Source organism: Phragmites australis, chromosome 5 (genome assembly GCF_958298935.1).
Source record: "Phragmites australis chromosome 5, lpPhrAust1.1, whole genome shotgun sequence".
NCBI lineage: Eukaryota > Viridiplantae > Streptophyta > Magnoliopsida > Poales > Poaceae > Phragmites > Phragmites australis.
The window spans coordinates 41,992,555-42,010,662 of NC_084925.1; the positions used below are offsets into that span (position 1 = coordinate 41,992,555).

The window sequence follows — 18,108 nt, forward strand, 5'->3', positions numbered from 1 at the left end:
CACAACATTTGAAACAGGCCCGGCTCCGGGCCAGGGCGCGGGGTGTGACCGCCTAGGGCCTAAACCGGTAGCCCAAATGTACTATGCAGTAGGTACTCTGCCTCAAGAGCCAGGTCTAGAACGCAAAACGTCACCGCATGTCTGCATATGCCGATACGTGGCCTGCCTGTGCTCTTCTCGACACTCAGTTTCCTGTGCGGCCGTGCCCTACTGCCCTACATGCTGTTGCCGCTCGGACTCATCGACTCGACGCTCTGCTCGAGTCTTGACACTAGGTCGCCGATCGCCTTCGCCTCGCGCCGTGTTGCCGTCGGCCGTCGCCCGGTGAGTTGCTATTTGCCAATTTCGTTTTCGTGTTGCTGACCTGCTTCTGCTTGCTTCGGTATCGATAGTGAGATCGTGTGCACGCACCCATGCGCAGGTGGTTAGGAGGGATTCACAGTTCAGCTAATCAGCCATTCGGGACTTGGTTTGGTTGTGCAATTTGCTGGCTTAATTTGTACGGTTAGTATAACTATATTATAAGCCTAGAAAATACTATTAATTGCTATCTATTTAGTCCATAAATTAAATTATTCCTCAACGCATGGATGATCTATTGCTCATTGGTTAGGGTTCTTGTTGCTTATTTTTCTTTCTAATTTTAGGTGTTAGAATGTTGCCTAAGAAGCATTTGTCATGTGCTTAGAAAAGCAAAAGGAGAAAACGAGAAGATCAATTTATTGAATCGCAAAAAGGTGCTATACATAAGTTATTTTCAGTTTCAAGTAATTTTGCTCCCGGTGATAATTCCAAGGAGGTAGATGATTGTAGTATAAAAAATCAAGGGCAGGAATCTAATCATAATTTAAATGCAGAAGTTGATGTTAATGAGAACGCTACAGGGAAACAAAATTTATAGCCTTCATCTGATACTAAAAATCCAAATATTGATGAAAAAAAGATTCTCTTTTAGCTATATATGATCCTAGAACATGGAATAATCTCAACAATAGGGGAAGAGATATCTTAATTGAAAAATGGTGTGTGAGAGAATTGAATCTGCAGTTCCCTTCAGATAGCAATGGTAGATATTTTTCATATGCTTACTACTCCAGAAAATTAAGTAATAGTGAGGTTGTTGACAGAAAATGGTTGGTTTACTCTAAGCATGTGGATAAAGTTTACTGTTTTTGCTGCTGATTGTTCAAATCAAATTAGACCAAAACTTTGTTAGCATATGATGGATTGAGGGACTACAAGCATCTCAGTGGGAGACTCAAACAACATGAGAACAATGTTGAGCATATAACAAATATGAATACTTGGAATGAACTTAGGTTGAGGTTAAGCAAAAATCAGACAATTGATGATGATTTGCAACGGGAAATTGCAAAGAAAAAAGAGCGTTGGAGACATGTTTTGGTAAGAATAGTTTCTGCTGTGAAGTTTCTTGCTAAACATAATTTGACCTTTCAAGGATCAAATGAGAAATTTTATCAAGATAACAATAGTAATTTTCTGAGCACAATTGAAATGATTTCTGAATTTGATTATGTGATGCAAGAACACATTAGGCGCATTCAAAATAGTGAAATTCATCATCATTATCTTGGCCACAATATTTAGAATAAGTTAATTTTTCTTCTTGCTCATGCTTTGAAAAGTTTTATCTTAAGGATCATCAAGGATGCCAAATATTTCTCTATTATCTTAGATTGCACCCAGATGTGAGCTATGAAGAACAAATGACTCTAATTGTGCGTTGTATCAATATGTTAAGTAATATTTCGAGAGTGAAGTAGTTCTTTCTAGAGTTCTTAAAGGTGAATGATACATCAGGATTAGGGTTTTTTTAACAAATTGATGAATGTATTGGACTCCCTTGATTTGAATGTCGCTGATATGAGAGGTCAAGGTTATGACAATGATTCTAAAATGAAGGAAAAATACCAAGGTGTTCAGACGTGTTTGCTTGAAATTGATCCAAGATCATTATATATGCATATGCATGTCATAGTCTAAATCTTAATCTTTGTGATATGACGAAATATTGCAACAAAGCTATTTCATTCTTCAGTGTTAGACAACGGATATATGCACCGTTTTCATGTTCTACTAAAAGGTGGAAAATTTTGCTTGACAATATTCCAAAACTAACCGTCAACTCTTTGTCTAATATTCGCTGAGAGAGTTGAATAAAAATTGTCCAAGCTATCAGGTATGAAACTCCCCAAATAAGGTCAGTTTTATTGGAACTGGAAAGATTTTCTACTGATGACCCAAAAGCAGTGAGTGATGCTTAATCTTTGGTAACTGCACTTGAGAATTTTAAATTTTAGTTAGTATGATTATTTGGTATGATATTTTATTTTCTATAAATATGGTTAGCAAGAAATTACAGTCTAAGATTGTGTGCATGATGCTAATCTCAAATAAATCGAAGGGGTCATCTCATTTTTTAAAAATACAGAAATAAAAGCTATTGCACCTTAATTGGATATAGAGCCAAAATTTTCTACAAAACGTCAAGGTAAAAGTAAGAAGCATTTTGATGAAGAAAATGATCAAAATGAAGAAACACAGTTAGCTATGGCATTCTTCAATGTTAATTATTTTCTAGTCATGATTGATGTTGTAATTATTTTATTGACTATTCGATTTGAGTAGTGAAGGCATTTGAAAATGCGTTTGGTTTCTTATTCAACTCAAAAAAATCTGAAATCCTTGAATGATACTGACCTACGGAAATGCTGCACTACTTTTGTATAAGTTTTTTCTCATGATAACTCATATGATGTTGAGTTAAATAATTTTTTCTCTGAATTAAAAGTGATGCAAGTAACTTTGTCAGATGGTTTAATATCAGCACCTGAGATTCTTCAATTCGTTACCGTTGTAGATTGCTATATCCAAATATCTATATTACCTATTGAATCCTTTTAACTGTACTTGTGACTGTAGCCTCAACTGAAAGAAATTTCTTAAAATTAAAATTACTAAAAAACTATTTAAGGTTAACTATATCACAGGTAAGATTGAATGGCTTGACTATGTGCTGCACTGAGAAAAAGGTCTTGAACAACATTGATCTCGATATTATCCTTAAAGATTTTGCATCAATAAAATGTACTGGGAGTTGTTTTTTTTTTAGAGACATTGGATATTTGTCATCTCCTCTTTTTTAAAGCATTGCCATTGGAGTAGTTGGAGTTTGATTTTTATTTGAGATAATATAGTAGTTTCGTTTTGCTGTTCTTTAAGTTTTTCTATTGTAGTTTCTATATGATTCATCGAGAAGTAAGAGCATGTTTGAAGTTAACTTTTACTTAGATACTACTTGGTTTATCATGTTAGCAATATTTATTTATATCACTTAGAGAATAAATGATTTATAAACTATACCAGCGAAAAGAATAATTTAGCTTTAAGGGCGTAGTTCCGAATTCACCCTAAGGCCCTCAAAACTATAGAGCCAGCCCTGATTTGAAGGTTGGCAGTTAGCTAAATGCAGTAGAGACCAGAAGGAGAGACGCGTTGACAGCCGCCCTCTTCTCCCGCTCTCCTCTCCCCGCCACTCCCTCCACTCCATTCGCTCTCCTCCATTGCCTCCAAGAACAGCCGCTCCAACTCCTCCTCGCATTTCTTGGACCCGTACACGCGCGCCTCACGCCAGGAGGGAACCCACCAAGAACCATACGCACAGCGACGTACCAACACGACATATCATCCATGCGTCTGTCCCTCCTCCTCCTCCTCGCGGCCGCCCTCTCGGCCGGCGCGGCGCGAGCCGCGCCGGAGCCGGTACCTCCCGCGGGAGGGAAGCTGACGCCGGAGTACTACAGCCAGTCGTGCCCGCGCGGGGAGCGGATAATCGCGGAGGTGGTCCAGTCGAAGCAGACGACGAACCCGACGACGGCAGCGGCCGTGCTCCGCGTCTTCTTCCACGACTGCTTCGTGAGCGGGTGCGACGCGTCGGTGCTGATCGCGTCCAACCAGTTCGCAAAGTCGGAGCACGACGCGGAGATCAACCACTCACTGCCGGGGGACGCCTTCGACGCCGTGACGCGCGCCAAGCTGGCCCTGGAGCTGGAGTGCCCTGGCGTGGTCTCCTGCGCCGACATCCTCGCGCTGGCGTCACGCGTGCTGGTCACCATGACCGGCGGGCCCCGGTACTCCGTCCCGCTCGGCCGCAAGGACTCCCTCTCCTCGTCGCCCACCGCCCCCGACGTCGAGCTCCCGCACACCAACTTCACCGTGGACCGCCTCATCCAGATGTTCGGCGCCAAAGGATTCACTGTGCAGGAGCTGGTGGCGCTATCCGGCGCCCACACGCTGGGCTTCTCCCACTGCAAGGAGTTCGCGGACCGGCTGTTCAACTTCCGCGACAAGGGCGGGAAACTGGAGCCGTTCGACCCCAGCATGAACCCGACATACGCCAAGGGGCTGCAGGTCGCGTGCAAGGACTACCTCAACGACAGCACCATCGCGGCGTTCAACGACATCATGACGCCCGGCAAGTTCGACAACATGTACTTCCTAAACCTGCAGCGCGGCCTCGGCCTGCTCGGCACGGACCAGGAGCTGTGGACGGACCCGCGCACCAAGCCCTTCGTGCAGCTCTACGCCGCCAACGCCACCACATTCTTCGACGACTTCGGCCGCGCCATGGAGAAGCTCAGCTTGCTCGGCGTCAAGACTGGCGCCGATGGCGAGATCAGGCGGCGCTGCGACACCTACAACCACGGCCCCATGCCCAAGTGATGTCTACGACGGTGCGTGCGTGCTTGCCTGTCTGCCGATCGATCGATGGACGTCCGAGCTGTACGTGTGATACGACGATGACGTGTCTCTACCAACGTGTTGCTCGAGAACTCTGCGCCTCCGGCGGCGGTCACGACTGTGTCATGATTCGTGAGGAAATGTGTCATGTTTCCTGTTCGATCAATCCGAATCTGTGCTGTGAAGAAAAACTTGGCTCCCAAGTGTTATTTGTACGAATGCTTTTGTTTCTTCCTTTGATTCATCTTGCCAGCTAATTAATCATGTATCCTCACGCAAATCGTCACATTGTTGCATTGTTTTATCATGATTTTTTACACAGGTCAAACCCAAACACTCACTCATATCACACACACGTATGTAGATACATCCTAACACATATCTAAATAAGATTGAAGATATAATCTCACGTAACACGGGCATACGTTTTGACCACTGAACGTATCTATATGTGCATATACTATTCCTATTAGGATTTAATCCTAAAATATACGAGCACTCATGATGAGCCAAAGATTCAATTCCAGTTGGACATGTTCCCCACAAAGACTCTGACCAGGGAGCCATAGTTTGCAATAAAGGTGGTCAAATGGGTGGCTCGGCCCGATAGGGCACATGCACATTTAGGCACGATCCGACTAGATCCGTTTGCCAAGTATGTCGTGTCATGCTGATCCGCGGCACGGTAGATCTGATGATCTTTTTTTGGCTTGTCGGCTCGTGAAAAATTGAAAAAAAAATTCACAAAAACTCACACCCACCAGTAATCGAACATATAACCTTTCACTTGGGAGTCAACACACGCTATCATTACATTACATATCATATATGATATTTGTCGGTGATATGAGATCTGGGGGTGCCTGAGTCCTAAGGACAGGACAGCGCAGTGCCACATGGTGCCTTCCCTCGGGGATCACCTCCCCGAGGGCCCGAGGAAAGCAAGGTCCGGGAGTGGGTGCTTGGAGACAAGAAAAGTTGGTCCCTGAGTACCAAGAGAGTCCCGAGGACCCGAAGGAAGCCAGGTCCGGGAGTGGGTGCTCGGGGCAAAAAAAGTTGGCCCCCGAGTACCCAGAGAGCCCCTATGACCCGAGGGAAGCAAGGTCTGGGAGCTCGGGGCCAGGAACAGTTGGTCCCCGAGCACCCAGAAAGCCCCGAGCACCCGTCAAGTCCCATGCCGGTGGACCCCGCAGGGACTCCACGATGAGGTGTTGGTCGGTGGGAGGCCCGATGCCGCATTTAATGGGAAGCGTGGACGGTCACATCCAGCTACTTTCCCCCACGCCTGCCGTACTGAATACGCCAGTCCCTACCGCCGCCTGGCAGGAAGGCGTGGGCACAATTAATGCGGCGGGTCCCATCGCATGTCCCCTCGCGGGGTCCATGAAGAAAGACGGTTTGAAGATATCTTTGATGGGCACGAGGCTTATCGCCCTGTCACATCAGACTGCGTCAGACCTACTCTGCCCAAACGGGCATGAGAGAGTACTCAGAGGCTGACCGGTGGGGGCCCCTGCGCCTGCTAAAGCTGAAATGCGAAGACCAGTAGAACCGTTCGAGGGATATTTTTTCAACCCTTTGTAACATCAACTGTAGACTAATGATGACTACTTTCCATTTATTATTTACGGGAACTTGTGCCCTCTCCCTGAAGGGTCTCCCCCCCCCTCGGTAGATAAAAGAGGGGGAGGGATGTGAGGAACCGTCCAAATAGTATTCTAATTAATCATCAGGAGGATCATTATTCATAATCACAACCTCGACGATTAACCAGAATACCATTCCGGTAGTCCCGGCACGTGTTTTGTGCCCAGGATCGGAACACATGCCTTCCAACTCAAATATCACAACACAGTTTAATAGAGAGCAAATAATTAAACTGGATTACCATTGTTAAACAAGCAACTGCTTCCACAATTTACAATAAAAGAGGAACAACAACAACTACTATGCAGCGGAAGAAAAACCTATACAACAAAAGAGTATGGAGCCGTATGCCCTTAGGCTCCATACCAAAAGCGCCGGAGTTCGGAGTAGAAGGTGCTACTCCTGCCCGCCACCCTGATCGGCAGGCACAAAGTAGCCAAACACTGCCTCTTCTTCGCCGACCTGCGAACCTAAAAGTAACTTAAGGGCAGCACCCTTAGTACGAAGGTACTAGCAAGTCTTACACAGTATGAGTATATATATTCTCGACTCCAAGGATCATGCATTTAAAGCTGTAGCAAGGATTAAGACATGTTTAAGTTCATTAAGCAGTAAGCAACCTAGACTCTAGGTGTAAGCAACCTAGACTCTAGGTGTAAGCAACTGACTTAACCAACCACCGACTCAAACCCAGCCAACCAACTGATCAGAACAGATATATGAATAACAAGTGTATAAAAGCAAACCATTCCCACCAAACCACCAACCACATACCGACCAAACCACCCCAATCCAACCATGCCACAACCCACATCGAAACTCTACGACCAAAACATGGTCGCTCGGTGGAGATAAGCGATAGCGATGCTCATGACCGAGAGCGCGGCAGTTCGAACTGATTATACACCCTGCAGGGGGATACTCCTGGACCCACACGACACAGGGACCATACGGCTTGTGCCACCCGCTAAGATGCGCACAGGGGGTACCCGTGACAACCTTTTCCAACCAGGCCCAACCATGTGGATCAACCATAGCTCGGCACGGCGGTATTAGAACTACTCCCCGAGCAAACTAATACTGCTAAAAGCCCGGACTCAAACCGGACTCACACCGTCTATGACGAGGCCCACATGACCACGTCTGCGAAGGTAATCGGCTCGCCTACCATTATATCAGCATGTGGTGAGTAAGGTATGTGCTAAAGCCGACTACACCGACGATCGGTGCTTAACCGGTGCAAGCGGTCTACGGTGTCCGGGTTCCCTCCCCGAACTGCCTGAGGACTCCTCGTGAGCAGATGACACCCCTAACACCGCCCACACCTCGTCTCAACTCACCACTCACCAAACCGACTCATCATCAACACAACCACAAATGTGAACAGGTAATAAGTCCTAGGCTCGCGACAACGGTGGACGCCGTCGTCGACTTCTACCGGAAAGCCTAAGTACCACTAAGCATAGCAAACTAAAATTAGACCGCGACGACACCACTAGGCTCCTAGGAACAACACATGACACGTGACCGAAATGGGATAATGCATCGGCATAGGTTCTACCCAACTCGGTACCCGACACATGCAATGTATACATAAGCGTAGATAACATATTAAATTTTCAAGTAGACACGGTGCAATATGAACGATGCTTGCCTTGCTGCCCTGGATCAGAAAGGTGGGACGCCTCACGATCGCCCACGGCCTCCGGGATCGACGGATCGGCGTTCACTACAGAAAGCAACGCGTGCAATGTAATGAGCATGTATGAAATGCGACCATGTAAGAAAAATATGCTCCACAATACATGACAACATTATTCCAAGATCGTACTGTCCAAACCAGAATTTTCCAAGTGGTCTCAAAAAGTTTGGAGTCCCTACGAATTAACTACGAATTTTACAAGCTATCAGCTATCAGGAAAGCCTGATAAACCGTGCTCGGGGTGCCCGGGATGAACAGTACTCGCGGGTACCTGGGATAAACAGTACCCGGGGGCGCTTGAGGTGAACAGTACCGGGGGTGCTCGGGTGAACGGTACCCGGGGTGCTCGGGTGAACAGCACGCGGGGGCGGGTGAACAGTACCCGGGGTCCTCCGGATCGACCGTGCTCGGGTGCTCGGGGTGAACAGTACAGGGGTGCTCGGGTGAACAGTACCCGGGGTGCTCGGGAGTGCTCGTGCTCGGGTGAACAATACCAGGGGTGCTCGGTGAACAGTACCAGGGGTGCTCGGGTGAACAGTACCCGGGGGTGCTCGGGTGAACAGTATCCGGGTGCTCGCGCTACAGTAAAATCAGCCTCGCGCAGCTCCAGACCAGCAGCCATTACAAAAGGAAAAACTGGGCTAAACTAACCTGGGAGTCTCTCTAAATTAAAAGTAAAAATGCCTAGAAGGGTGTACAGGGTCTAGACTTTGCTCAACCGCCTAGCAACATGATTCCTAACTCAAATCCACATTTGTTCCCAGACTGCAGAACTTTAAGAACTTTGCAACCCTAGTTCCAGATTCAAGATCTATCCAACCAAAAATGAGCATACTTGCCATGGGAGCCTAGCAGACTCACCCAAGGTCCTTTGCTGAGGTTGGTGACCGCCAGTTGAAGGAGGAAACGACGGAAAATGGCTTGGAGAAGAGAGGAAAAACTGCTGCTTTCTTGCTTCTCCCAAAGAACACCAAACAAGTTCAGAACCAGCTCGAATTCTTTCGGGGAAACTGAAAATGAATTGGATGGACGAGTAGTCCTTGAGCTGGTGGTCACGTGAGTACCACATACGTACCTTGATCTTGCTCCCAGAGGTAGGGATCCAAAAGGGGAAAAAGGGAGCCTAAGAGAGAGAGTGAGAGACAGCGAACTCCAACTTGCTTCCTCAAAAAGCCTTATCTGGTGGAGTGGGTGAGTAGTACGTATGGGCAAGCTTTTTAGGGGGAGAGAGAGTGTTGTTGCCCACCTATAGAGAGATATTTTTCACCCAAGTGGGCCCCATTTACCTAGAGGAAAGTCCAGACTTGCTTCTAGCTCTTTTATTTCTCTTAGTTTTTCCTTCTCCCACCTCATTGATTCAAAGTGAGGTGCTCCAGTGACCCAAACTGGAACATGAAGCTGAAATTGCATGTTTTTAGGATTAAAACACACAATTACGGATTTTAGGACGTGACAAGGGAGCACCTTGTAATAGAGGATCCAGATCGAAAGAGATCTAGAAAAAGACAGACATCCGAAGAGCATTGATAACATACTAGACACACAGGAGTAGGGTATTACGCCTCCGTGCTGCCTGAACCTGTCAAAATCCTTGGTGCATTCATTTTCTACTAGCTGACGATGATCCATCCTGCCTAAGTCCCACACGCATTAACCCCACGCACGAGGTAGTTTCAGGATCAACCCTCGACCGAATCTTGAAGGGGATCCCTGCTCGCGGTGTTCATCCAATGAGTCATTTTCCGCTGACCCATACCTTGCTAGATGTAATTTTCTCAAACCATCATCACGCGGAGCATGCGCGCCGCACTTTGCACCGGTGGTACTGCAGGGTCCGTCTCATTCTCTTGGACGTCTCCACTCTTACCTTATATTGGTAACTCTGTCTATCCTCTCGCCGTACGCCGCAAGCTTATCTGCCAAGCTGTTCCGTTCTAGGCTTTTGTGAGTCTACCTGCAAACTCATCCACTTGTCTGATCATTCTACGGATCCTATCTCATCTGTCGTGTGGTGCTAAGTCGGTCCACAACATCTCACTCTATAGCAATTAATGCTACGGGACGGGGCACTGCCCATCTGCGTCGGCCACGACTTTGTTTACTAAAGGAGGAGCCTCATAAAGAAAAACATTTGAGTAGATATCAATAAATGCGACTAGACATGTTAGGTATGGACACCCCGCGACCAGCCCTTACTGGTTGCGAGATCATATTAAATCGCAAGGAGGCTAGTGACGTAAGCCTCGCGCTGGTCGTGCGAGCTAAGGACTGGTCATACGGTGTGCTAGGGTTCAAAAAATATTCCCACCAGACGCCATATTCCACGTGAGACCCGTGAATCAAGATGTTCCTTATTCAATACTTCGACAGATGATAGCGCATAAGATATAGTTGGTATTGAAGAGACTCACCAACATAAGGAAAAAGGGAGAGAAGAGGTATGAGATAGTGAAGAAGGGTAAAGACAAATAGTCTGTTGAGTTGGTCACACACGAGTGCACTCGGCCTACTAATCACATAGGTGTTAAAATATCTAAAGTCGTTATGCTCTCACAATTTTTACAAATATAGATAGGGGTATTCGTTTTTTTCCACTCTAAGAAAATGATAATTATTCATTTATCACTCTATCCTACATGTATAGACTCAGCGCGGTCTGCATATCATCCTCAGTAGCAATTATCACTTCTTTCGAGTGACAATTGAACAATTATCTCCCGTAGATAGCATTGTAGATACAATTTTTTTTATCATTGTAGGTACAACATCTGGGGCCTTCTACCAAAACCCCCGATACAGTGAACTATTCACGCTCTACCAGGCCCGTCTGAACTCAGACCCGCCCCCAGCCGGCCAATCCCCCATCGTCGTCCCGTTCCGTCCCACCGCGCGAAGCCCCTATGCGATCCCCCCGGCCGCGCTGCCAAGCGCCGGCGTGTCTCGTTGTCGTCGCGCTTCTCCTCGCGGCTCTCACCGGGACCAGGGCCGCTGCCGCGGGCACCATCGGTGGCGATGGGTATGGGCGCGCGAGGAGGCTGTACATGAAGAACAAGGTCCTGGATATGTGAGTACTTAACTGCCATGAGCCTTATCCCTTCTTTCTTTGCCTTTTACAATCTTTCACCTCTAGGGTTCAGTTTGAACTGCTAAAAGATTCGATCTTGTTGTGGGTGGTCTATCGCAATGTCAGCGTTATACTGTAAACAAGAACAATAGCTCCTTTAAGCTCTGTTTCGCATAAATTCACGAGTTCTAAGCTAAAATCGTAGAGTAGAAAAGATGCAAACCTTGTTCAATTTGTTGAGACAATGCCTACATTTCCAGCTCGCATGTCTCCAGCGAAGGTACCAACTCTGCTGTTGGAGTGATTCTGTATGGAGAATTGAGGGTTGCAATAATAGACATGGAAGCAAAATGTTTGTGCCCAAGTGCTTAGTAAAATCTCACAGACCTTTCGGACCTTGGTCTGTGGCTACAACAGATGTTTACCGCTGTTTTCTTTTGATGAATATCTTCTGATGAAATGAAAGGCATTTGCTGAACTATCTTGTCAATGAATCACCACAAACTCTGTAGATTTTGAAAGCTTGGCATCTATTTTAGGTTTATATTAGCAAGGCAGAGTATGGTCCCCTGACCTTCTAACGAGAATTTAGTGTTCTAAATCAACGCCACTAGGTCTAGGGCATCACATATGCCCACTAAAGAGTTCGTGAAGGAAGGGTGACCACTTGCTGACCACCAAGGCACTAACCACTATTTAGAACACTTGGACGATTACTTGTAGTCTTAGTTTTGTTTTTTGTTGAAATATGTTCTGGTACTGATGTACTTCCATTCTTTTCAGGTTTTACCATGCTTATGACAACTACATGGCTTATGCATTCCCTGTATGTTCATCAGCCATCTTACGATCTTTAAGTTTAGTTCAATTGCTCATGGAATAGTACAAGCTGATGTTGTTTCTTGATACTTTTTCAGCATGATGAATTGAAGCCACTTACTTACTAAAAGTTTCACCGACTCCCTTATTGAGCTTGGCAACCTAAATGTATTAAAGTACTGACAACTTACAGGTTTCAGTTGATATCATAAAGCTTAAAGATACCGCAACTTAATATCACTTCTTTGTTCCTTTCTTGTAGTTTGAACACTTGCCACAAGATTATAATGGATCAGCATTGACACTGGTCGATTCATTATCAAGGTACACATTATGAAGCTGTAATGTTTCTTGTGACTACGAGATTTGTACTGTCTATTGTTCCGAATGCGAATTGCTGTACTGCCGCTTCAAAAGACACTTTTATTTGCAAGATTGATAGGTAATGCCTCTCTGTTTGGCTCATGCAGTTTTGTTGTCTTAGTAACCTCACAGAGTTTGAGAGAGTTCTCTGGCTTTCAGAGAATCTAACATTTGATGTCGATGCTCAGATTAATCTTTTTGAGGTAATGCTATTTTTGTCACAGTTACCACAGAACAAAATTTCAAGACTAAAAACAGCACTGCCTTTTCTTGCTTGTTTTCTTTTTCTTATGCAGTGCAACATAAGACTTCTTGGAGGGCTTATTTCTGCTCATATTCTTGCAAAAGACTATAGCAGTCAGCTTAATGATGGACTATATCAGGATCAATTACTGCATCTTGCTGAAAATTTAGGCAATCGTTTTCTACCAGCATCTGAGACACCTACTGGATTGCCGTATGCATGGATCAATCTTAAGGTTTGTTTACAAATCTTTCCCTTTTCTTGGACTTCAAAATTCTGGATTGCTGTATGCTACCTTGGCAATCATATCTTGCTTGAGACAAAATAAGACAAAAAGTCTAAAACTTTGACAATGATAACTTGATAGGTTATTGTTTTCTATTTCTTAGTGTATGGCCACATGAAATAACCTCATTGGATTGTGTGTGCAAGTCCATTGGTGCATTCAGAAGATCAAACTGAAAAAGGAACTTCTGTAAAGAGTTACTACATTCATCTGAAACCAAGCTATAACCTTAGTCTCAGTGCTAAGATACTTCATTAAAACATACGTGGAGTTTCCACTTCAATAATTTCGGGGACAGACTTGTTTTTTACTTAAGACGGACATGCTCATTATGCACAGTGTTAAAATTTAACAATGTTTACTTAGGACAACCGGGAGATTGCATGCTAACAGCTAAGGCTCCGTTTGGCATTGCAGTGGCTTTTCAAAAGCACTTAATTATTTCTATTTCTGGGTGCAATTGTTAGTTGGAAGCATCATTTTAGGATCTGTTACAGCAAAAATCATACTAGGAGTGGCAAATATTCCTCTAACTAACCAGATTCCACAACACAATGCAGCACAACACAACTGCCGCAAACAGACCTTAAGAGTAGAGGACATAAGTGGCAAATTGTAAGCATGCCATGTGGAGGATGGAGTTTGAATAGTTGCTTTGTTTCCCTTTATGGAGAACCATGTTTGACACAACTAATAGAACTTATAACTCGTGTGTTAGAATGCTGCCACTCATGACTTGGCATAGCTATCGAGCTCATGTTCTGTTAAAAGATTTCTTTTGATGATATGACTACCTTTTCCAGTACGGAGTGATGGAGAATGAAACAACTGAAACAAGCACATCAGGGTGTGGTGGGTGGCAGAATATTCTGTTGACATGTTCCTGGGTAAATGCATGATTCAGTTGGATGGTATGGGTTTTGTTAAGTTATCTATATTTTACAGGTTCCCTTATCCTCGAAATGGGTGCATTGTCACGTTTGATGGGTGATTCTAGATATGAAGCTGCAGCTCTTCGTGCTCTTCGCAAGTTATGGAGCATGAGAAGTTCGCTGAATCTAGTAGGCACAACACTTGATGTTTTAACTGGCAAATGGATTGAATATTCATCTGGCATTGATGCTAGTAATACTATCCATACTCACCCACGGAATTTATTGAATGTGTGCTTGTGTGACATGTTTGTAGCCATGTGTGAGCATCTGTTGTTTTATTTGCCTGCAACATCACATCTTTAGCATCTTTATTGCTCAAAATAATTAACTCTGGTCATCATGGAATTTTGTCTAATTAGACAATGAACTTGTTTGAGACATACTAGTGATTTCTAGTAACATGATTGCAGGAGTTGATTCATTTTATGAGTATCTGATCAAAGCATATAAACTTTTCGGAAGCGATGAGTACTGGGATATGTTTCATTCAGCTTATCTTGCGGTGCAGAAGTATTTCCGGTGCAGAAGTATTTCCGCCATGGCCCATGGTAAACCCTTTCTTCATGGCATGTCCCTTCACCCGAGTTTCTGTCTCTGGAGTATGTATTGAACAGTAATGACCATCCACCTGACAGGTATCATGAGGCTGATATGAGGACCGGAGAAGTGACGCACTGGCAACTAACTAGCCTTCAGGCCTTTTGGCCTGGTCTTCTGGTTTATTGAACTCCATACATTGGATGAGTTATTACCTTAGTGTGGAATGTTTATTCATTTTGTATTTGCGTACTGCTGTTATCATGAACAGATGCTTCTAGGAGATGTTGCCTCTGCAAATCTGTCACACCGTGAATTTTACAATGTATGGCAAAGATTTGGTGTGCTACCTGAAAGTGTGCAGACTGGCTTTATCCAAGCATTTGTGAAATGTGAATACAAAATCATGTATCCTCTTGATCATTCATGTGTAATGAGAAAAGATAATATACTGCCTCCGTTCTTTTTCATTTGCCGTTATTCACTTTTTGTGGTCTGCGATGATGACCGCGGCATAGAGTCAGTAACATGCAGGAAGAGAACCTGCAGTATGGCTGGCTACTACAGCTTGTGGCTGGTGCTTTATTAGCATCTTAGAGTTGCGGAGGATATACTGTTTCTCCATTACTTCACAGGAGGATGAAAATAAGGTGAGAAGCTTTGAAAGAGAACGTTACTGAACAGCCTGGGGCTATATCTGTACATTAGAATAGTGGGATACCATGATAGCAAATTTGCGATGCCTCATTTGTTCAAATTCGCCTTAGTTTTGTTGACCAAAACATTCATGCTGATGTAACTGTCTTGATGCAGTGATCTGATTTCTTTTTAACACCACTGAACAGCTTGAATTTTTCATATCGTCACGTTGATTGGAGGGTATAGATTCATGCCGTGCGTAGTAAAATACTCGAGTTGCATGACATGCAAAAACAGTTTTGTAGATCATGGATTGATTCGATGGGAAATCAGAACCAGGGTTGCTACGGCTATAGCCACTGGGATATAAAAACCGGTTGGATATTGGTACCACTGGCTGTCACTATCAGAAGATTAAATGACATTTGGGAGGACAGATTTTTTTTTAATTGGAACAGCCAAAGACAGGCCAAATTTATACTGTAGTTTATACTTTACAATTGAAATTACCAAGCTTACTGTAAGAAACTGGCACCCATCAACTTACAATACTAGTAAACGCACACGTGGAATCCACGAGGCTATGAAAATAATCAATAAAATTATTTCTCGCATACAATATGTATATCGTGTTTTGAATCATTACAGGGCAACAAGTTTTCTTGCATGATCAACTGCCCATGGTATTGTATTTTCATGAAACAAAAAGGAACAAAGAAACAATGATTTACATACAATTTAGGGCAATCAAACAACTCCATACAGATGAAACTGACTAGCATCACTGCATTTCAATCGAAACACCTATATTGGTTCAAGAAGGAACTGCATATATCTAAACAAAAAGCAAAATTCCAAGAGCCAATGCCAACCCACATGCCAGCGTTTTTATGCTGTTGGGCCATACGAAGCTACAACACATTGCCTTGTAATCCAACACCGGCAACAGCATCAATGCATCATGGCATTCATACCAAATAACAGGCACCAAGACAATCATACACAGTTGAATAAAGCAGCCTGAAAGTAAATTTTCAAATAAGCAAAGATGACATTCAAAGAAAAGATCCATTATGGTGACGAGACGCACTATACATAACATTCAAAGAAAAGATCCATTATGGACAACTCAGGCTCACAAGATTGAGGTACATGTTCTGCTGTATTTTTCTGAAAACATCCGTTTTAAATGGACATGAATGAGTATATACTGTACCTAAGAAAGGTATGCTTATATTGAGATACATAAAAAACAGAGAAGGGTATATGCCTAACATCCAATCTAACAGCTCTATCTCAGTAAATTGTCATTCATCGATGCCAAAAGATGCCGCATACCATCATGGCTTGTTTGATGTAGGATAATCAAGTTCTTCGTAGTTACTCCTCTCCATGCTTAGCCAATCTTGCTTAGATTGTCGCTAGTAAAAACTGGTGGTGGCGTTGCGAGCAGGGTTAAAAAACTGTCGGTAACCGCCCAAAAATCGCAGTTACCGACCTTCTCGGTCCGGTCCGGTTTCAGAAACCGAACGGTAACCGAAATTTGAATTCAAAAAATTCAAAAAATTAAAAAAAAATTCAAAAAAATCTTTAAAAAACTAGACACAATTCTAAGACCTTCTGTGAAAAAAAAATTCAAAAATAATGTCGTTTGCATCATATTCTATAGGGAGAAAGTTTGAAAAAAATTGAAGCGTGCGGCTCAATTATTAACTCACGTTAAGTAAAAGTGTAACATGCAAACACATATTTTTCTTGTATAAAACATATTTTAAGAGAATCTTTAAAATTAATTTCACTTTATCTAAGTTTTATTAAATTCTCTATGATTTTTACAAAGTTCACAAGCATAAAGTGAATATGTTAAGAAACAGCACTGTAATTAATTTTTTCATATCTAATATTATTTTTTCTACATAAATCATAGTATAAATATGGTTTCACTAATTTTTGAGGTGTGATGGGTCAGTTATGAATTAATCTAGTCGTAACACATTTACACAATCATGCATGTTACAATAACTAATTCATGAGTTTATGTATTTTTAAAAGACATAGGATCATGTAAGAAGACTAAAAAAATTAGTTTCATGATTTTTGGATTAGCAAAGAGTAAACTATGCATTTAACTTGGTTTAACAAATAAAATTTCTCACAGAAAATTTTGAACTTTTTTATGAGTATAAATACTTTTATCATGTAGATCATGTTACAAGGAAGCCAACAAAATTTGTTTCACTTGATTTGAAGCTCAGATGAATTAGTTATTGATTTTACAAGGTTGAGCCTTTTTTTAGGTTTTTTGTTGAACTACGCTGAAATTCGATAAAACCACTCAATAAATCGAGAAAAACAAGCGGTTACCGACCCAAACCGCTCGGTAACCGACCAATTCAAAAATGCGAGAAAACCGCTCGGTAACCGACCCAAACTGTTCGGTAACTGACCAAAACCGAGCGGCTACCGAACAGTTAAAATCGCGATTTTTTTTCCAAAATTCAAAAATTGCCAAATGAATTTTCTCCGAATTTTTTTAAATTTTTGACCGGTAACCGCGATTATCGCTCATTTTCGGTTACCGCCGGAGCTCGGTAATCGAGCTCCGGTCGGTAACATGAACCTTGGTTGCGAGGCGTCATAGGCCTTCTGTGGAGGATGACAGACTAACTCCCGCGGAGGTGGCCTTCTTGAAGAGGGCGAGGCGACGTTAGCGGGCGGTGGCGATCGAGGAGGATGATCACCGCTCTCCCGATAGAGATAATAGCGGCTCGGTGCGATGAGGACGCAGCGCGTGGAGCGGCCGTCGAGGGGGGCATCGGTTCAAAGGGGTTAGGTACCCGCGCTGGGCAGCAGTGATTGGTAGGGATGGGATGGGAGCCGGAGCATACCTGGATAGCAGGGGAGGGCAAGAGGTGATCATCGACGGATCGGATTGACGATGATTAACCACGCCATTAATTAGATACCGTAATTTTTAGAGGAATTAGAAGAACATGTATGACCTAAACCATTCGATCCAATACGGATAGTTGGGATCAAAAGTTCCAGCATATATTTTTCAGTAACCATTACTGGAGTCATCAACGTGACAACCCGCAGAGCGGTGCCTTA

General features: G+C 43.6%; 1 protein-coding gene and 1 pseudogene across 1 annotated transcript; both read left to right on the top strand.

The window, feature by feature from the left end:
- Nucleotides 1-147: 147 nt before the first annotated feature.
- On the top strand, nt 148-4,743 carry LOC133918090 (peroxidase 31-like). The gene is made up of 2 exons (XM_062361846.1): nt 148-324; nt 3,601-4,743. The coding sequence occupies exons 1-2, from the start codon at nt 148-150 to the stop codon at nt 4,741-4,743; spliced, it is 1,320 nt and encodes a 439-aa protein (XP_062217830.1).
- Nucleotides 4,744-11,010: 6,267 nt separating this feature from the next.
- Nucleotides 11,011-14,947, top strand: LOC133918091 (alpha-mannosidase I MNS5-like; annotated as a pseudogene).
- The last annotated feature ends 3,161 nt before the right edge of the window (nt 14,948-18,108 follow it).

Bases quoted from the DNA above. Each gene is read 5' to 3' on its own strand.
- LOC133918090 (XM_062361846.1), top strand. From the start codon at position 148: ATGCCGATACGTGGCCTGCCTGTGCTCTTCTCGACACTCAGTTTCCTG. The intron at 325-3,600 runs GTGAGTTGCTAT...CTCCAAGAACAG, and splicing joins TTGCCGTCGGCCGTCGCCCG to CCGCTCCAACTCCTCCTCGC.